This window comes from Delphinus delphis, chromosome 2 (assembly GCF_949987515.2).
Source record: "Delphinus delphis chromosome 2, mDelDel1.2, whole genome shotgun sequence".
Taxonomy (NCBI): Eukaryota; Metazoa; Chordata; class Mammalia; order Artiodactyla; family Delphinidae; genus Delphinus; species Delphinus delphis.
The window spans coordinates 177822697-177845043 of NC_082684.1; the positions used below are offsets into that span (position 1 = coordinate 177822697).

Here is a 22347-nt window from a genome sequence, read left to right on the forward strand (position 1 = left end):
CATTTGGACCTACTCTGTGTGTGTGTGTTCTTTACTGGTTTTCTCTAGTTCTGTGAAATCTAATCTATGCATTGGGGTCAATTTTGGCCATCTGCATTTCCTTATAAAATGATCAATTTCATTTAGATCATCAAATTTATTTAAACAATGTCTTATGATTTTTAAATTTTGTCTCATTTCAATGGTTGTTTTCCACTTGTCATTTTATATTTGTGTATGTGAGCTTTCTCCTGTTTTTTCCATGATCAAGTTATCTAGTATAGTTTCTCTATTTTGATTTTTTTTCTGAAAAAATTTTATTAATTAGATATACTGTTCATTTATTCTCTAGCTCATAAATTTCTTTTATATTTATTCCATGTTGCCTTTTTTTGGGTTTATTTCGTAACTATTTTTCTAATTTATTTGAACTGAGAAGATATTTAATTTTATTCTTTTTTTTACTTTCTCTTTTTGGCTGTGCCATGCAGCTTGTGGGATCCTAATTCCCCGACCAGGGATCGAACTCGGGCCCTCTGCAGTGGAAGCATGGAGTCCTAACCACTGGACTGCCCGGGAATTCCCTCTTTTTTTAATAATAAAAATATTTTGTCCTATGAGTTTTTCTTTGACACTTCTTTAAATGTCCCTTGTACATTCTGATATGTAGTGATTTCATTATCATTATTTTTAGGACGTTCTTTAATTTCAGTTTATATTTTCCCTTTAGGCCAGGTGTTGTTTAATAGAATTTTTTTTTTAATTCCACAAAGAGGAACCTTTTTATTTTTTGTTTTTGTTAGATATTTCTTACTATGTTGTAGTTTAGTCAGTGTTTTATTTCCACTTTTTATGGAACTCACTGGTGTTTTCTTTATGACTCAATAGAAGATGAATTTTTACAAAGCATCTATAGGTGCTTGGGGTGAAGATGTATCCTCTTTCAATAGAGTGTAGAGTTTGATGTATATATATATATATATATTTTTTAAATAAATTTCTTTCTTTTTTTGGCTGTGTTTGGTCTTCGTTGCTACACGTGGGCTTTCTCTAGTTGTGGCGAGTGGGGACTACTCTTCATTGCGGTGCGTGGCCTTCTCATTGCAGTGGCTTCTCTTGTGGAGCACAGGCTCTAGGCATGAGGGCTTCAGTAGCTGTGGCACGAGGGTTCAGTAGTTGTGGCTCGTGGGCTCTAGAGCACAGGCTCAGTAGTTGTGGCACACGGGCTTAGTTGCTCCGCGGCATGTGGGATCTTCCCGGACCAGGGCTTGAACCCGTGTCAGCTGCACTGGCAGGTGGATTCTTAACCACTGTGCCACCAGGGAAGGCCTGATGTGTATTCTTAAGATCTATTCTATTAAGTTATGTAAGTCTTCTATCTCTACTTACTATGTTTCATGCATTTGATCTGTCTCATACTGAAAATGGTGTATTAAAATTATTAGTGTGCTTCTACCTATGTCTTCTTACAACTCATGTAGTTTTTGCTTCTTAAAGGCAGGCAGTATATTGTTTGGTGCATAAATGTTTCTGATCATTATGAATTGTGGATTTTAATTTTTCAAGAGCTCTTCTTTGTCATGTTTGATGAGTTTTGGCTTGATATTTCTACTTTGTTATAAGGATCTTTACCCCTGCGTTCATAGTTTTTCCATTTTCCTGGAATATCTTGGTCTACCTTTATCTTTAGTCTTTGTTGAACCACTTTCTTTTAGGTGTGCCCTTTCATACAGTATATAGATGGGTCTTGCTTTGTATGCCAAGCTAAAAATATTTTTAATAAGTGAGCTAAACCCATTCACACTCATTGATGTTTGGTCTCAACAATGTCATAGTATTTTATACTTATTCATATTCTTTTATATTTGCTCTTCTCTGTAAGATTTGTAATCTTTGCTCTTTAATTTTTTTTTTGGTGTTTTTTAGAAAAGTTTGCATTTTTGTTTCATTCTAGTCACTGTCTTTGTACCTGTACATTTTTCTAATGCTTGCTTTCTCCTTTCTGTTATGTAGTTATTTGCTATTTGGTTTCTCAGTTCTTGCTGGTATCTTTTAATTCCCACCCATTGTCTATATAGTAATCAATGGGCTTATTTCACTTTTCTCTTTTCCTCTTCCTTATCCTCTCCACTTTAAAGTGCATTGTTTCTACTTTGTCATAACATGTAAAATTGGAACATTATTATTCTACCCTTGACCCTGCCCCTGTTTTAATCTAGACCAGCAAACATATATACACATATACTTATTACCAGTTTTTGCTGCAGTTTTACAGTCAGAGTTTAATTTTTGGAGCTCATCCCCTAGTAGAATCTTCAAAAAGGGCTCATGGGTACAGAATTCCCTACGTTTTTATATGTTTAAAGTACCTTTCTTTTTTTCAGCTTTATGTAGGTATAATTGACAAATTTAAACATTATGTATATTTAAGGTGTATGACATGGTGTTCTGATATAAGTATACTTTGTGGGATGATCACAACAACCAGGCTAATTAACCTCATCTCACAAAGATACTTTTTTTTTTGGTGTATGGCAAGAACACTTAAAAGCTGCTCTGTTAGCAAATTTCAAGTGTACAACACATTATTATTAATACAGTTACCGTGCTGGGCACTAGGTCTCTAAAGCTTATCCATCTTATAACTGAAACTTCGTACCCTTTGACCAGCATCTCCCCATCTCCTCCACTCCCAGCCCCTTCACCATTCGAATCACTGTTTCTCTGAGTTCAACTGTTTTAGACTCTACCTGTGAGTGATTTCACGCAATATTTGACTTTCTGTGTCTGGCTTATTTCATTTAGCATGATGCCTTTCAAGTTCACCCATGTACAAATGGCAGGATTTCTTTCTGTTTTAAGGCTGAATAATATTTCATTGTATAAATATACCACAACTTCTTTATCCATTCATCTGTCAGTGGACACTTAGGTTGTTTCCATATCTTGGCTATTGTAAATAATTCTATAATAAACATAAGAGCACAGATATCTTCTCTAGCTACTGAATTCAGTTCCTTTGGATATATACCCATAAAAATGGGATTACTAGATCAAATGATAGTTATATTTTCAATTTTTTGAGGAACCTCCATACTGTTTTCCATAATGACTATACCAGTTTACATTCCCACCAACAGTGTGCAGGGATTTCCTTTTCTCCACTTCTTGCCAATATTTTTAATCTCTTGTCTTTTCAATAACAGCCCTTCCAATGAGGAGTGAGGCAGTATCTCACTGTAGTTTTGATTTGGATTTCCCTGATGATTTGTGCTGTTGAGCATTTATTCATATACCTGTTGGCCATTTGCATGTCTTCTTTGGAGAAATGTCTGTTCAGTTCCTTTGCCCATTTTTAAATTGAGTTATTTATTTATTTTTTTTGCCATTGAGTTGTATGAATTCCTTATGTATTTTGAATATTAACTTCGTATCAAATGTACGGCTTGCATATATTTTCTCCTGTTCCATAGCTTGCCTTTTCATTTTGTTGATTGTTTCTTTTGCTGTGCAGAAACACATGTTTATATCTAGTGAAGCTATTTTCCTATAAATACTCAGAGGACAGCTTTGCTAGATATAAAATTCTTGGTTCCCACTTTCTTTCTTGAATTAAAAAAATTCTGCTCCATTGTTGTCTTACTTCATACCTTTTTTGGGAAAATTCTGATGTTAGTCGAATTCATGTTTCTTTGTGAGTTATTTGATCTTTTCTTTTGGAGGGCATGAGAATTTTTTCTTCACCTTTATAATCTAATACTTTTACTAGGTTTATCTTAGAGTTGATTGCTAACCATTTGGTTAGCCTGAAATATAGTTAATACAGGAAAGTCAGGATCAATGCTTTTCTTTTCCTTTTGAAAAAGTCAAATTTCAGATATATGAGTTGTCAGGAAGCCTAGCAAATGCCAGTAGTGATAATAAGGGCTGTTTTTCAGACTTTTTAGGAACTTGTAGATCCTCATGATTTATTTGTCTCTCCTGTGCCTTTAATACAAAATTCCTGGCATACATGATTCAAAACATGCTAAAATTCTAATGTCCTAAGTTTTTCATTACTTCAGAATAACCTTGAACCTAAAGGTCAGCTTTCAAATATAAGTGCCTGACTACAAAAGAATTAATTTTCATGTTCTTTAGAAAATAATCAAGAAAAAATGTTTCTATTAATATTCTGTAAATGCCCAAGATTCTAAGAAGTTTTACATGACAGTTTACCTAAATAATATACTAATTTCCTACAATTTATCCTGTAAAATATTTTCCTTCCACACATTGTAAAACAAACATTTGCTGAACCGATTGTTACATAGTCCAGTGTTATGTGATCATGTAATGAAAGACTCTTTTATAAAACATATACACAAGGATAGAATTAAAACTTACCATGGAATCTGTAACTCTAAATTTCCTGTCTTCTGTGGTTTAAACATAATTATGTTGCATTTACATAGTTTTTTTTTTTTACATTGGGTTTATTTGTTCTTTTTCAAAGGGGGGAAAAAATAAAGCTGTGCTTGTTTGCATACAAAAGAGATTTAATCTCTTTGTGGCTGCCCAGAAATTTCATTTACCACGAAACCAGTCCTTGTGACATTTTAGGGTGTATGTAAGATATAAAATAGAATATATGTTTTATATGTTTGTATCAGTAAGAGCATTTTTCCTCCTGTTATTTGTTTTTCATCTGTCGACTTTTAAAAGCACATGGATTTAACTGAGATACTGAAATGCCAAATGAAAATTAATTATGTGAATAATTTAATCTTCTGAATCTTAGTTTCCTCATTTTAAAGCAAGCTCTGGGGATGTTTAATTTGAGGATTATTTGGATTTTATTTATCCACATTATATATCTCATCCATCCAGGTGTGATGTGTGCTTAGCTCCATAGCTGAACAAATTGGCTTTTCAGTACCATTTCCTGTGTGTGACAGTAAGTGTGTGTGTGTGTGAGAGTGTGTGTGTGTTTATAGTGTGTGTGAGTGTGTGTGTATAGTGTGTGTGAGAGTGTGTGTGTTTATAGTGTGTGTGAGTGTGTGTGTATAGTGTGTGTGAGAGTGTGTGTGTGAGTGTGTATGTGTTTATAGTGTGTGTGAGTTTATAGTGTGTGAGAGTGTGTTTATAGTGTGTGTGTTTATAGTGTGTGTGGGTGTGTGTGTTTATAGTGTGTGTGAGTGTGTGTTTATAGTGTGTGTGAGTGTGTGAGTGTGTGTGTGTGTGTGTGAGTGTGTGTGTGTGTTTATAGTGAAGTTAAAACACATTTTTAAAGCTTCTAATTTGTGAAATATAATATACATAAAGGAAGGTGCATGACGTAAACGTACAGCTTAGTAAATTCTTGAAAAGGGAGGACTCATATACCTGCCACCCAAGCCAAGAAGCAGAATACCATCATCACCCTACAGACACCCGGGCTGCCTGTCCTATCACGGCCCCCCAGTGCCCACTGCCCTGCAGTCTGGGGAGAGCCCCTCTCTTGCCTTTTATGGTAATTCATATCTTACTCTGTTTTCATCATTTTATATTTGAGAATGCCTCCCTAAATAGTTTTATTTCTATTTGGAAACAAATGGAAGCATATAATATGTGTTGGGTTTTGTCTGAATTTTTTTGTTCAAAATTATAGGTTGTTTTAACACTTAATTGCTCAGTTTGATGCATTTTAGCAATTGTATACACTCATATAACCACCAGCCAAAAGAAGATAGAAAACATGTCCTTCACCCAAGAAAGTGCACTCATGCTATTTTCCAGTCAATCCCCACGCCCACCCCAAGCAACCGCTTTCTGATTTCCATCACTATAGATTAGTTTTGCCCTGTTTTGGGATTGGAATTTCTGAGTCATAGGGTAGAAGTTTAACTTTATTAGAAACATCCAAATAGTATACAAAAGTGGTTGTACAATTTTACATTCCCATTGGTGCCAACATTAATGTTGCTCTTTTTTTTTTTAATTTAGCCCTTCTAACAGTAAAAGTGTATGTCGTTGTAGATTTCCTTTGCATTCCCCTGATCACTAATGATGTTGAATAACTTTCCATGTGCTTATTTCGTGTGTATATATGTTATTTTGTAGTCTCTTCAAGTTTTTTGTCCATTTTAAATTTGGATTGTTTATCTTTTTTGGCAATTTGAAGAAGTTCTTCACATTTTCTGGATACAAATCCATTGTTCGATTTATGTGCTGTGGAATGATGTTTCCCAGTCAGTATTAAGGCTGTCTTTTCAGCAGAAAGTTTTAATTTGATGAAGTTAAAGTTATCAATTTTACTTTCATGGCTAGTGTACTATATGATATACCTCAAACTAGTTTCTAAGTGTGGTGTGGAAAGGGGAGTCCAAGTTAATTTTTTCATATGATATTCAATTGATCTAGCATCATTTATTGAAAACACTATTTCTCAGTTGATTAGCTTGGTCCCTTGGTTGAAATTCAACTGACTGTATATTAGCAGATCTATTTCAGAACTCCTTTTTCCATTGATCTATTTTTCTATCCTCATGTCAGTCCCACACTATCTTGATCATTATAGCTTTGTAATAGGAGTGTTAAGTCCTCCAACTTTTTAAGATGCTTTGGGCTATCTGAGATGTTTTGCATTTATATATAAATTTTAGAGTCATCTTGTCTAAATCTTTTTTTAAAGCTTTATGGAATTTTAATAATTGTTGTTAAGAATCTATAGATCAATTTAGAAAGAATAGAAATCTTAACAATATTGAGATCGCCAATCTACTAATATGGTGTATATCTCCATTTATTTGGATCTGTTTTAATTCTGGTAGGATATGCAGTCCAATACTCTCCCATGATGCTGGGCGGTGGCAGTGAGCTGCAGCCCCCAGTCAGCCATGTGATCAGGAAGGTAAACAACTCAAACACTCACAACCATTCTGTACCCATCAGCCATCCTGGTTTTCACTTTCAGTACACTAGTCAATACGTTACAAGAGATATTCAGCACTTTATTATAAAATAGGCTCTGTGTTAGATGATTTTGCCCAGCTGTAGGCCAATGTAAGTGTTTTGAGCGTGTTTAAGTTGGGCTGGGCTAAGCTGTGATGTTCGGTAGGCTAGGGGTGTTAAATGTGTTTTCCACTTGTGCTGGGTTGATTAGGACACAGCCCCATGGGTAAGTCAAGGAAGGTCTGTACAGAGAAAAGAGGGGAGAGTCAAACGACACCTTGAGGAAGCAGTCAGCCAAACTCAAACTGTGGGACTTTCTACAACAGTCCTGATCTCTTAAAAGAGTCAATGCCATAAAAATGTTCTAGATTAAAAGAGACTAAAAAGACATATCAAGAATACAGTGTATGATCCCTTTTGAATCTAGGTTTTGTTTGTTTTTTAAAAAGCTCTGAAGAAAGTTTTGCAAAGAAATGGGACTATTTGAATATGAGCTGGACCTCAAAAATTGTTGGGCCCTCTTAATATTATTCTGTGAATGCATAACTTTTCGTATGAGTGAATAAGTTTTGAAAGCTTTTCTGTCATAGTGCTTACACAACGATAAAAGGATAGACTATCCTTCTACTCTACCAAAGCCAAGGAATTCTGGGACACACTTGACGTGCATTTCCAGAGGCTGCTACATTCACATCTTTTCTCCCAATTTGGTCTCCCATAGCCTCTTTAAAAGAATACACAGAGATATAAACATTAAAACTCTGAGAATTTTTATGAAAATATAAAATTCTTTTCTAATCATAGTTTTTCACAGCGATCATTAATTCTGACATCCATTTATGTTTCCATTTTTGTGGAATTGCCAACTTGGTTTTAAACCCTATAGATTTCAATTGCATCTTATAGTGTGGCTTACGAACATCATGTTCCTTTAGGCTATAACCACATTTAGGTTGAGCCATGTATCATTTATCAGCAAATATTGTGAAATTTTTAGAAAAGATGCAAAATTATGGTTTCAAAATAGATGTATTGGCATTGCCAGAAAGAAACTCTGCAGCCTCAGCCGTGCTGGCTGTGTGGGTGCCCACTGTTCACATTTGTTCGTGTATGTGGCCTCAGCGGGCAGGCCAGCCAGCCAGACTTGTTAACAATCCTGACAAGAGTTAGTAGAACCAAAGACACTGAGAAGCCACAACAAGCAGCTGTGTCTTTTGTGTGTGTGTGTTTGTTTTTAAGAGCCGGAACATGAACGTGTAGTCATCTTTCAAGAACTGTTATTTTGTCAGCCACACAGTTTGATTTCTATGATAAAGTTGAAGATTTTGGAAACACATAGTTCAGTTTTGTTTTTATAATATCAAAGTATTAATGTAAAATTCTCTTGACAATAAAAGCAGGAAGAGTTAACATACTGCTGGAAGTGAATTCAGAAAAAGATGCTAATCAAATTAAAGAACTATACAAAAGGAGATATAGACCCACTGAAAATGGGCAGTGGTATAATGAATACCATTTACAAGCCCAGCGTTGTATATTCAAAGCAATAAAGTTGTAAAGAAGATCTATGAAAATGCACTTTCGACTTAGAGGCAACTCCAAATAAAAATTTACTGGTTAGATTCTGAATTTGAACGTGCACTTTCCAAGTATGAGGTTGAAAATGAATGTATTTGTGTCGGGAGAGATTTTTGATTCATCGGAAAAGGAGTAGGCAAAGGCTGTCTTGTTTCAGGTCCATTTAACCAATACTCACTGTCTGCGGGAGCTGCCCTAAGCGTGGCGGGCAGTAGCAGATTCCTGCTGTCAAGGAGATGACACAGTACTTGGGGAGATAAGAAGCATACGCACCTGCCTACAACGCAAAGCAATGTGTTAATGAGTGCTAGAAACGAGGGCGGCAAAACTCAAAAGAATCTCAGAGGAGGGAGAAGCCAGAGGACCTGGGAGAGGCCTATGGTAGACCTTAAAGTACGGATTGTTCAGCAAAAGATGGAGATGGCAGGGCAAAGGCTTAGTCCTGGGAGAATTTCTGTGGCTTGGGAGTTAACAGTGTCTCCCCTCTGTGTTCACAGGGAACCCCATGCCCGCATCTATTGTAGCATTTACCAGAATAGACGATTATGGTCTCTTTAACACACTCGCTAGACTGCAGTTTCCTAAAGGACAATTAAAATCCTCATTATTTGCACATTCTGTATTTGTGTATTCACATCCTTGCTAAAATGTATTTGTAATCCCCCCAGTTAATCCGTGTAGCACTTCTGCAGTTATTCACGGACACGTGTGGAGCCACGAGAAATTGGAGTTGCCTGGTGCACGTGTTTCCAGCTGGGGTTGAACAGGACCACACTCTGCCTTCTTGTATCCGCTCTCATTTTGTAAACAAGTGTCGTCTTCCCAGTATTTAGTGCCACGTTTTTTGCATTTTCGTCCTTTGAGCTGGTGATCTTCCTGGTTAAAATGTTCCCCAAGCATAGTGCCAAAATGCAAGGGGGCTGTGACGTGCCTCACAGAGAAAATATGTGTATTGGATTGCCCGTGGGTTCAGTGTAGTGAATCAACAATGTGTATTAAGTAAGGTGTCTTCAAACAGAAACACACATAGAACAAGATTATGTATTGATCAGTTAACGAAAATACTCTCACCAGAGGCTCTTAGGACAAAACTTTATATTCCCCCAGGAGCAATGATTCGGTATCTACAAATTCACTGTTTGCAGTGACTTTATACAGCGAACTTCCCTGAGTAATAAGAACTGACTGTATGTGTTACTTCCGTATGCTTAGCACTTAGTGTTTCGTAGATGGCCGAAGAGTTTTATGAGCAAACACCTGAATGTAGGGAGTTTGGAGGAATAAACCAGCTCATTGGAAATGTTAAATACTGAATTCAGGAACTGGGGTGTGAATACCATGCAGGCAGCAGGAAGCTGTCAGAGACTGTCTCCTGGGAGTGACCTGTCAGTTGTGAACTGTTCACCAAGCATTGACTGAACGTTCTGGGTGGTGTGACGGACAGAATGCACATCCCCGGGGCCCTGCTGGCAAGGAGATACCGCAGAAGCTCTCAAAACTCCTTCAGCAAGATTAATTTCCCAGGAATTTATGGGATGGATTGGAATTGAGAGAAACGGGAGACATAAAACCAAGTTAGGCAACTACTGTAGCAATCCTGATATGAGGTAGTAGACACCTGGATTAGGATGCTGGCAGGCAGAACAGAGAAGTAGGGGGAGATACTTGAGTTATTTGAAGGAAATCCACAGTATATGACTCGACACATAGGATGAGGGAGATGGAGGGACAAAATTAAACTCTGAGGTTTGCTACCCATGACTTTGTTAGTTCCTGTGTTTGCAAATGTTTTCCTCATCTAAGGTAATTACTCTGTGCTGTGCTGTCTTTTAAGACATCTATAATGGGGTCACAGTCCCCATCTGTTGTAACTAAGCAGCTGATGAATTGCCTGGGGTTTGGGGTGACGGTCAAGGACAGTACATCTGGTTTTAGAATGAATGGTGAATTTTTATTGCTAATTGTGAAAGTTTTCCTGGGGGGATCCAGAGTTGAATTATGCCTCTTTTTAACTGACAATGTGTGCCATGCAGATGACTTCCACTCTGGTGACAAGCTATGTCCCTCATTGTACGGCTAAATATTGCTAATGCAACTATTACTACTACGTTAGTGAGAGAGTCGGCTGGAGTAACATTCACTGTTGTTCTTTGAGAAATCGCATGTGAAAAAATAGAGACCCACGGATCTCCATTAATTACACTTTCAGTGGCATATGTAAACCAGTAAGCTTTTTTAAGTTTGCAAAGTAATTCCTTCATTGTGAGGTACAGTGTGTTCAGTATCTTTCTTTATAGTTTCTATAAATCAAGAAATAAAACTTTATTTTCCCTCAGCATGATACAGACAGAAAGCTTTAGTTTTAGAAAGCTATTTAGTTAAACTCTGGGTTAAAATACTTTCTCAGTGTGCTTTTTTCTTATTAAAAATCATCTTTTAAAGAGATAGTTTATACCTTACTATAAGCTATTTGCATTACCAACTGTTTTATAAGGTTATGGAAAACATATCCAACTTGGAACCTTTGGAATAATACATTTTTCCCCCCTGGCATACTCAGATAATCAAGAAATATAGTTTTTTAATGTCAATTTTCAAGAAAAAATTTGAATGGTGCCAAGCTAGTAGTATTTATTCTATCTGTGGCTAAGTACTACGTGTATTTAACTCAACTTGAGGTTCAAAATCAAAGGAATTCTGATGTTCTTTATCTTTTTTCATATGCTCTGAGTTTATCTTTCTGAACAAAGCCATGCTTGTAAAGGATATTAAGTTTTGTTTGACCTTCTTCTCAACTGCAAGTACTTGATGGACCTTAATGCAAGGTTATGCTCCCTGGACTGATTGATATATAAACAGAAGACAGATGGTGTGGGGATGACTCTGATGATAATTCATTTTTCAGCTAGTCAAGAAGATATTTTGATTACAGTGTGTTTAAGTAACTATAACACAGTCTGCAATGTTGGTCTTGCTGGGAAGGGAGCACATGGAAAACAAGTTATGTGTTATTTGTGCCCCACAAAGGATGCAGTGTGTTGTACTGATTTTAATTCCTAGTGCTAGATTAGTACTGGAAGAGGTTAAACTGTGTCATGCAGTACGGTAAGTCAGTTAAACACAGACCAAATAGAAAAGGTAACTGCACAGCTTTGAGCCATAAATATTTGTCTTGGAAAGTATTTAGATGTTACTATGTGAAAGAAACCAGTATTTTTACATTTAGGTAACAGTCTGTATACAGCTAATTAAAGAATTACGTGGCTTGGTTTTCAGTTCATGTGAATCGTAACTATCGTGGAGCTTGCTTTCTGTGTCAGCGAGTTTAAAACTGAAATCAGAGAGCTGACAACCCAACAGCATGTTATGTCCCTGCTGTTGTTAAAGTTTTGAAAAGAAGTAGCTAAGCGAAATGTCAAAAGGAGAAAAAATAATTATAATTGTGTGAATAGATAGGCCATTTAAATTTTTATTTTCATGTACTAATTACAGTCTCTACCTCTGTTTTTTTGTTTCACAATAGGATAATTGATCACTTAGATGGAGTTCGTTTGTTGTGGTCCCTACTGAAAAATCCTCACCCAGACGTGAAGGCCAGTGCAGCTTGGGCCCTCTGTCCCTGCATCCAGAATGCAAAGGTGAGAAGAGACTGCAAGTCAATCCATTCTAGAATCTCTAATACCATATTGAATAATGTCACCACAGGTCACTAATTTCTTTTCACTTCTTTTTGGTCAGATTTATCTGGGGGAAAAAATGTGCTGAACGTTTGTGCCAAACTAATTTTTGAGCAATACCTTCTCCTGGTCAGTTTTTATGTGTAAAATGAAACGGGGCTAAGATGGCAGTGCTTATTACCATGTTCTACATGGCTGGTGCAGTCAAAACCACTACCCCAGGTAGATTAGGGGGGAGGGAAGTTGACTTATCTTATCTCTTGGGTGAAAAGAAAATTGTATTACTGCTACTTTCAGAAGCTCAAGATGACTTCTATGTTATTTATTGTCTGAATTACTACAATGAAAAATCACTAAGTTCTTTGTTACCTTGAAAAAGTCACATAATTTCATGAATCCCACTTTCCTTATCTGTCAATAAAGACTGGATATAAAACCTATGGGTAAAATTTTTATATGAAAAAAGACTGAACTGGAAGTTTCGGAAGTCTTCTAGCTCTTCATTTGTAAATTTTATTATTTTCTTTGAGGATCTCTTTTCAGCCCATTTCTGTTATCTTCAGTTAAATTTCTTTTCCTATAGGTTTAGGGATTTCCCTTTAAGATCCTTGTTGCTAGAGATATTTCTCTCTGTTGAGTATTTTTATCTAAAGTATTTTTATTTAAAGCACTTAATTCCTGTAATAAATTTAACATACCTCTAGCTTCCTAAATATTTGTGACTAGCAGTAATCTTTTGTAAAAAGTGAATTGTGATATATAGCAATAGTAGAAAAGACTTATTACAAACTGGTTAATGGAACCATTTTTTTATAACAACAAAAAAGGAAAAATAAAAATAAAAACACCTCAAATGTCAACCTACAGGAAAATGGACAACAGGATGATAGTACAGTCATAACATGTCATGCAATGCAGCAGTGAAAAATGAATGTATTTCAGCAATGTGTTCATCAATATTGATACATCACATAAACATATTGAGCAAAATAAAAACAAGTTTCAGAAGCAGACATACAATATAATCCTATTATATAAGGTCCAAAGAAATTTTTTAAATGCAAAATATAAATGATATTATTTAGGGAGCAAGAAAGAAGCCTACTGGAGAAAGATTGCTACACATCCTTAAAGAATATCTTTAAGGATATTCTTTAAGAAAGACCTTAATCTTCCTTAAGGAATCTTTAATATCTTTAAGGATCTTAATTATCTTTAAGGAAGGTTAATGGTATCAGAGGCAAGCCAAGATTAATAAGCAGAACTAACTTCAGAGGAAAGAGATAATGTAAAGAACAGAAGATAACGTTAAATTTTTAAAATTAATATCCTCAGAATGACCCAAGGGATACTACTAGGCCCAAAAAGCCTGAATAAAAAAGAAATATTCATAGATTAAGAATGAACTTTTAGAAATTAAAAATATATTTGAAAAAGTAATAAATTTAATAAAAGAGATAAATACTAGGTTATGTGTGATGCTGGGATATGACTACGTAATTATCTGGATGATAAGGTCTAGTAAATAGCTAAAAATGTAAAGTAAAAGTAAAAACTGAATAGGAATCGCAAGCACACAAAAAGAGAGCAATTGAAAAGAAGAAACAGTCTTTTTTTTTTAAAGGAGGGGGGTGGTTTCTGTAAGTTGAAGAGTTGAAGAAAGACTCTAGTCTTCAGATTGAAAAGATCCATTTAGTGCCAAGTAGGGAAAAAGAATTTATCTACGCCTAGACACAAATACAAATTTGGTGTTTCCAGAAATTAAAAGAAAGGAAAAAGTTACATAAGAGTAAGAATCACACCAGCATTAGGCTTAACATTATTCACAATAAATTCTATAAGAAAAAGGAACAAAGAAACCTTTACTGTCTTTAGAGGAAAACACTTTTTATGCTGGAATTCTATACCCTGCAAGACTAGCATTCCAGTGAGAGTAGACTAAGGACAGAATAAAGACATTGAGCCTTTAGAAATGTCAGCACTTAGGAAAGTTATCCCCCAGGGGTCTTCTTTGAAAAAAATTACAATGTTTTCCAGCAAAACAGAAGATTCTAAGGAAGAGAATAACATGAGTTATAGAAACAATAATGAACAAATAAATCATTAGAATTTATAGCTAAATATGAATTTGTGTTGGTAATATGGCTTTCAAATTTTGTCAGATTATTAAGAAAGAATTTCTTTAAAAGTAATGGCATAAAGTAAAATGAAAGCGGATGGTGTTGTCACAGTAACAATCTGAATCTAAACTACCAGATGATTCGGAAAGCATGTTAGGGAGTGGAAGGTAATAGGTAAAAACATGCCAAAAGTCTTTCCTTTTCCTAGAGAAGGGTGTTGGAGATACTGGTTAAATCTCAATCATCATTGAAAATATGATGAATTTAATATTATCATTGGTGAGATACCATTTTGTATAGATAACATTTCTGTCAGTGCTGTTATTACGTGTAAACTGTGTCCTGTATTCGTATGGACTTCAACTCCAAATCTGCCTGTTTATCTGTTATTAGCTTTAAAAGGTATTCCAGCATTTCCACATTCATTATTCTTGCCCCGGATTTCTGTCCCAAATATGCAACTGGTCTCCTTTGCTGGCAACCCAAACTGAGCCACACTCAGACTTTAAGAACAACCCATCTTGTCTGTGTTTAAGCCCTTGGCCCCAAGGCCAGTCTACACCCAAGCCCTCATCAAGAGCTCCATTTCTCCTGAAACTCTCCTGCCTTCCACTGCTCTCCACTCCCACCAACTCAGCATCTTTGAACTCTTCTCAGCTCCCTTCCTACCACTCCTGGGGGAAGGAAAGACCCATGAGGATCTCTGCTTGTTCACTTCTCTTACCAAGAACTTCTGTATGCATTTTCATTTGGGTAACATGAACATCTGAAGAGTTTTGAACAAGGAAGAGACATAAGCAGATTGGCTCACTAGAAAATGTGTGAGTGGGTGACTGATTAGGCTATTACCATGATTCAGCGGAAAGTAATTAGAGTTTGACCTAATACAGGGACAGTGTGGGTGAAGAGGAAGAGCAAATACAAGAAATGATTGGGCAATAGTATCAGAAATTGGTGAGTTATTGGATGTTGGCTATGAGAAAGAGGTGAGAGAGTATGAATTTTTGTTTTTGTTTTGGTGTTTTAACTTTGACAACTAAGTAACCTTAGTTGCTAACCTTGTTAGTAACCTTTACCAAACGTGAGAAGAACACAATTTGGGGAAAAGATGGGGGATTTGCTTTCATCCAGGTATAGATGTCCAGTCATTTGAATATATGAATCTGGGTGTCAGGAGAGATTCTGGACTGGAGATATATATATATATATAGATATATAGATATATATGGGAGCCATCAGTATGTAGGAGGCGGTTGAAGTCTTGCGCAAAGATGAACGGCAGAGGGTGTGGGCGACAAGAGAAGACCAGTGACAAAGAACAGTCACAGAGGAAGACCGACATGTGATGAGATCACCAGGAGAGGGCAATTTCAGGAAAGACAAGAAAGGAAGCAATGCCAAGAAAGGAGGAGTGTTCAACAGTATCATTTGCCCCTAAGAGGTCATTTGCCTTTGAAAACTGAAAAGAGCACATTAAATATGGAAATTAAGAGATCATCGGTCATAGACATTTCAGTTGAGAGGTGAGAGTTTAAGTCCGTGGTACTGGAGTGAGAAATGAATTAAGGGGAGAAATAGATACAAAGAAGATTAATAGTTCTTTCTGGAAGCTGAGCTGTTAATATCAGTAGAAGGAGCCAATATGAAATCCGGAAGACAGTTTAGGCTGAGGGAATGACTAATATGGGGAAAGGCGTGAGAGAGATGGAGCGGGTGTGTGTAGGTGGTAGATGGAGAAAGGAAGAGTGGATGCATGGAAGGAAGGAAGAAAGCATAGCTCTCACTGTGCCTAATCCTTCTAAGCACATTGCTCTAAGTAGAGTAAAAAACTTCTGGAGCACCAAGCAGAAGGACACTTCTAGAATACGTAACTCCGGAGGGTGAGCCCTGTGACAGGAAGGACTTCTGGTAAGAAACACTGAAAAAGGCAACTTCTAACTTCATCGAGGCAACGAACACATGCCCAATCTCCTGTCTCCCTGTCTATCTATCTGTCTGTCTGTCGGCCTATCTATCTATCATCTATCTATTATCTATTCATCTATCTATCTATTATCTATCTATCTATCTATCTATCTATCTTTCTGTCATCCAATTCAGAAGTGACAAAGTTATCAAAGGGATCTGAATTAATACCCTTCTGTGAATTTAAAGACTTGAAGTCACATATTTCTTAGCTGACAGTAAGTATAATTTGGCTGATTATTTCAACAATGGGGACTGGCTTTTCTGATTACATAATATAGAAGAAGACATTTCCATAAATTGAATTCACTAAATATGCAGAGTCAAAATTTGATGTCAAATATATCACAAAATTCATCTTTTATGACTAAATTTATGATGAACATTTTTAGATGTCAATTCGAAATAGATGAGGATGCATACCTTTTCAAAAATGTATTGAGATATGTGAGCAAAAATTTTGAAGACTATTGGTCTAGTATATCAGGTCTGGCCCTTGAAATGGGAGAGAAGGAAATTTAAAACATCTTTCCTCAAGAAAATACCCTAATTTGCAAGACTCTTGTCCTTTTGAAAACTCCTATTTTCTAGGACCAGGAGGTGAATATTATACTGGTTTCCTTTCTTGCATACTTCTAGAACAAAACTCATCTTCCCAAGGCAGAAGGATACCTCAGGGGTCAAGTGCAAGAGAGGTCATGTGCTCAGAAAGGCAAGAGAAAAGAAAGCACATTTATATTAAAAAATAATATCTCATTATTCATATAGATCCCAATCAAACCGTGGTTTCAGACAGCTCTATCTAAAAGAAATTTCTGTGATAATGGAAATTTACTCTTCAGATATTGCAACCCGTAGCCATGTGTGGGTTTTGAAATGTGACTAGTCTGACTGAGGAACTAAACTTTTAATTATATTAAGTTTTAATTAATTTAAGTAGCCACATGTAGCTAGTGGCTCTTGTTTTGAATATCCCAAGTCTAAGATATGCAAATAATGGAGAGTTGTTTTTGAAAAGCAACTTCTACAAAAAGTTCTAAACCTCAAGAATTATATAAGTTGGCATATGGTTATATATTCACTATGCCAATTTTAAAAGTAAAGAAAAACACAAAGGAAAGTGTCTTTTGTGTTTCCATATAAATGTGAAATATTTTTTGTTCTAGTTCTGTGAAAAATGCCATTGGTAATTTGATAGGGATTGCATTGAATCTGTAGCTTGCCTTGTGTAGTATGGTCATTTTGACAATATTGATTCTTCCAATCCGAGAACATTCCATCTGTTTGTGTCATCTTCAGTTACTTTCATCAGTGTCTTATAGTTTTCCTAGTACGGGTCTTTTGCCTCCTTAGGTAGGTTTATTCCTAGGTATTTTATTCTTTTTGATGTGTGTTTCCTTAATTTCTCTTTCTGATCATTTGTTGTTAGTGTATAGAAATGAAACAGATTTGTGTGTATTAATTTTGTATCCTGCAATTTACCGAATTCATTGATGAGCTTTAGTAGTTTTCTGGTAGCGTCTTTAGGATTTTCTATGTATGGTATCATGTCATCTGCAAGCAGTGACACTTTTACTTCTTCTTTTCCAGTTTGTATTCCTTTTATTTCTTTTTCTTGTCTGATTGCTGTGGCTAGGACTTCCAAAACTATGTTGAATAAGAGTGGCGACAGTGGACATCTTTGTCCTGCTCCTGATCATAGAAGAAGCGCTTTCAGTTTTTCCCCATTGAGAATGATGTTGGCTGTGGGTTTGTCATGTATGGCCTTTATTATGTTGAGGTAAGTTCCCTCTATGCCCACTGTCTGGAGAGTTTTTTATCATAAATGGGTGTTGAATTTTGTCAAAAGCTTTTTCTGCATCTATTGAGATGATCATATGGTTTTTATTCTTTAATTTGTTAATATGGTGTATCACATTGATTGATTTGCATATGTTCAAGAATCCTTATATCCCTAAACCCCACTTGATCATGGTGTATGATCCTTTTAATGTGTTGTTGGACTTGGTTTGCTAGTATTTTGTTGAGAATCTTTGGGTCTATGTTCATCAGTGATACTGGCCTGTAATTTTCGTTTTTGTGGTATCTCTGTCTGGTTTTGATACCAGAATGATGGTGGACTCATAGAATGAGCTTGGGAGTGTTCCTTCCTCTGCAGTTTTTTGGAATAATTTCAGAAGGATAGGTGCTAACTCTTCTCTAAATGTTTGATAGAATTCTCCTGTAAAGCCATCTGGTCCTGAACTTTCGTTTGTTGGAAGTTTTAAAATCACGGTTTCAATTTCAGTACTTGTGATTGGTCGATTCATATTTTCTGTTTCTTCCTGGGTCAGTCTTGGAAGGTTGTACATTTCTAAGAGTTTGTACATTGCTTCTAGGTTGTCCATTTTATTGGCATATAGTGCTTGTAGGAGTCTCTTATGATCCTTTGTATTTCTGTGGTGTCAGTTGTAACTTCTCCTTTTTCATTTTTAATTTTATTGATTTGAGACCTCTCCCTTTTTTTCCTGATGAGTCTAGCTAAAGGTTTATCAATTTTGATTATCTTTTCAGAGAACCAGCTTTTAGTTTCATTGATCTTTTCTATTGTTTTCTTCATTTCTATTTCATTTATTTCTGCTCTGATCTTTGATTTTTCCTTCTACTAACTTTGGGTTTTGCTTGTTATTCTTTCTCTAGTTGCTTTAGGTGTAAGGGTAGGTTGTTTATTAGAGATGTTTCTTGTTTCCTGAGGTAGGATTGTATTGCTATAAACTTCCCTCTTAGAACTGCTTTTGCTTCATCCCATAGATTTTGGATTGTCGTGTTTTCATTTTCATTTGTCTCTAGGTATTTTTGATTTCCTCTTTGATTTCTTCAGTGATCCATTTGTTTTTTAGTAGCATATTGTTTAGCCTCCACATGTTTGTGTTTTTTGCAGTCTTTTTCTTGTAGTTGATTTACAGTCTTATAGCATTGTGGTTGGAAAAGATTTTACATGATATTAATGAATCCTTTCCATACTAACCCAAATTAATAATTAAAATCCATAAAATGTTTGTTTTTTCAATACTCATACCAAAAATTGATCACAAATCAGGAATAGAATAGGGTTTGTTTTGTTTTGTTTTGTTTTTCATTCAAATTTTAACCTAAACATAGTAATTTGGGGGTTAAATGAGATTTTATCTCATTTTCACCCATGTATTATACCCAAGGAGATACAACTTCTGTTACCTCTTAGTAATTGTGAAAGACAGCCCCAGAATATAAACTGATGCTGGTGAAGAACATGTTATAGTTTTAATAATTAGTAGTTAGACTGGGTTTATACTTCATAAGCATTTACATTTAATTTTCATTTTGCCTTGAGCTTCATGACAGTACATGAATATAATAAAATTAAAACTGATAAAAGTTGATAATGATTTAACTCAATCTCCAGGCATGTCAGATAATGTCATTAATTCAACAACATTTGTTTAGCACTAACTGTTTGCCAGACCCTGTGCAGGTGCTCGCTACATTCTGTATGCCCATTTTTTTGCATCTTAACATAAATGCATAATATTTATGCAATTAAGTTTCTAGTGTTAAAAAAAAAAGAGTGAGGTTAAATGAAGCAAAACTTCCATCATTTGAGCCTTTCTAGAATGTTCCTTCACATAGGGAGAGAAAATCAAGTTACCTGTGACCTATTGGTAGAAATTTGAGCACAGTTCCCTAGGGATATGTTTTATAATTGACACTGTGTCCCAGGTGAACAGGCAGTGTCTTCTCTTGGTGGTAAATGTAAAATACTAGCACACTTTACAATCAGCTGCCTTTTTGATAAGCTAAAGTAATGTAGGTAAAGATACTTATAAATGCCTATATGCACTGAAGTTACGAATGCTTGGGACTCCTTTAGGGTCTCACGTGTCTTATATTACATCACTATCCAAAACTTAACCCACTTGGTTATATTCAGGTTAGCATCCTCAAGAATATATTTTGTATATTCTACTGTTTTAGGTAAATTTAAATTGTTTTCAAATAAGAGTATACGTTCTATGGGAGAGTAGAGGCAGGAAACATTTTTTGAATATGCTGGGCATCCAGCTTGCAGTAAAATGACAGAACCAGAAAAGATCTTGCCAGATATTTTGGCCCATTCTTCCCTCTTCCCCGCTCCCTCCCGCTCTCTGCTTCAGGTAAGTTAATGACTCAGCTTTCTAGGGAAAGTTTCCTTTTATTTTATAAGAAAGCATTTCCACATTTTTCATGTAAGATGCTTTTGCAAGTCACTTTAGAATTATTAACTTATGAATCATAGGAGTTGGCATCATTTAGAAATAAACCACTTCGTTGTCTGGACTGATGGCACTGACAGTAATGCTGCAGAAATCAGCCACTGTCAATGATAGCTAAGGGCTGTGCCAATCTGAGCACGCTCTGTGTGTGTCCATGTGGAATGGATGTGATGAGGTGTCAACTGTTCCACACAGATGTTACCCATTTTTTATACTGTTAGCAGCATATACATTAGAACACATTTTCAGATCTGTTAAGAAAATGAGATGTGGAAATTACTTGTATTGGATTGCCTCTTTTCTTGCTGGGAAATATTTAAAGCTACCTATCGGTGAATGAGTGAGACAGCAAAGTATTTCAGTAGTGAATTGTGGAATAATTGTGACGAAGAGTCACAAAGTAAGTTGGCATTGTATTTGCGTTGTAATTAGATGTATTGAACAAATGGACAGTGGGATTTTTGTAGTAAGAAATTTGACTTTTTTTACCAGGAGACCAGTGTCTCAACTAGGAAACTTAAAATTTTCCTTCATTCTGGGGAAAGTCAGTATATTATAGTTTTTGGTCACTTATCAGTGATACAGAAAATGTACTAAGTGAAAAAGAAATGTTTTGCCTGCTTGATAATTATCTGTCCATTCCTTATATGATTCGAAAATCAGGGTGTGAAATGTAAGTCTGTTTTATGGTCTTATATTAAACCTGAAAGACTATTTAAGATAGGAAATAAGCACCTTCAGCTTAAAAACTACTCAGTATTCTTCAGTCTATCAAGAACTAAACAACAGAGGCTGAAATGAAACTGAAGTAATCACAAAAAATTCACTGCATATTTTTCTAAGCAGCTTTATTTAAAAGGTTTTATTTAAGGCTTAAGGAAAGTTTGTTGTTTTTGTTTTCCTGTTAAGATTACTAAAAAGGACAGAGATCCTAAGATGTGACCTCTGTAGTGGTGTTATTTGGTGAAATTCATGAGCTGCAAATCTGGCTGCAGATGAAGAGCTGCTTTGTAAAAAGCGTGAGAGATTTGTAAATGGAAGTGAAAAGCTGCTTCTTCCCAGCTGAATGATCAAACACATTTTTGGAGGAAAACATTGGTTGAACAGGTGTTCAGTATGACGAACTTGTGATGTAAAGAATGCAACAACTGAATCTGGCAGAGATCCACGTATTAAATTCTTTGTTCTTAAGAACCAAAATTTCCTGCTGCAGAAAATCAACTCACATTTGTGCTCCATGAAAAATAAGATATTGAAAACTTACAGAATTCACATAAAGAATGTATAATTGTGTTACATCACTTACTTTCAAGCTTTTTGCCAGCATTTATAAGAATCATGTTTCTTTCTTAAAATATCACTGCGTTTTTTAATATTTTCTTTTTATGAATGCTGTAAGATAGTATTTAATCCTATTTCTTTTCATTAATGACTTTTAAAAGGTTTTATTAAGAAAAAAGTAGAAGTTTACATATATTTATTGGCCTTTTTATAAGAAGTGACTCACATAATTCATATGAATTTGTAATCACCACTTCCTCATGAATTAGATGGGAAACAGGTATTTTATTTTAGAATAAATACTCTGTATAATAAGTCAGCTGTAGCATTAGGAAGAAAACTCAATCTGTCTTCCAAATCAGTAATATATCCATGAGATCGCTTGGCCTTGTAACCTTCTTAAACCTAATTTTGCTACTTGTTTAGAAAATGATGTCTTGTTGTGAATTTTGATCTCAGAGGGGAAAAAAAAAATCTCTAGTAATTTCAAAACCAGCAGCCTGAGGATCTGCCCCAAACAGAGAAGCCAATTAGAAGGTGTATGAGAGTGATCCCCCAGAAGAG

The 22347-nt window shown here is 35.6% G+C and overlaps 1 protein-coding gene across 1 annotated transcript in view; it reads left to right on the forward strand.

The window, feature by feature from the left end:
* The window catches only part of ODAD2 (outer dynein arm docking complex subunit 2), a 200333-nt gene that overhangs the window by 68550 nt on the left and 109436 nt on the right, over positions 1-22347 (forward strand). The window contains exon 16 of the mRNA XM_060003795.1: positions 11993-12107. Within this exon, the coding sequence (XP_059859778.1) occupies positions 11993-12107 (115 nt within the window). The remainder of the gene's footprint in view (positions 1-11992; positions 12108-22347) is intronic.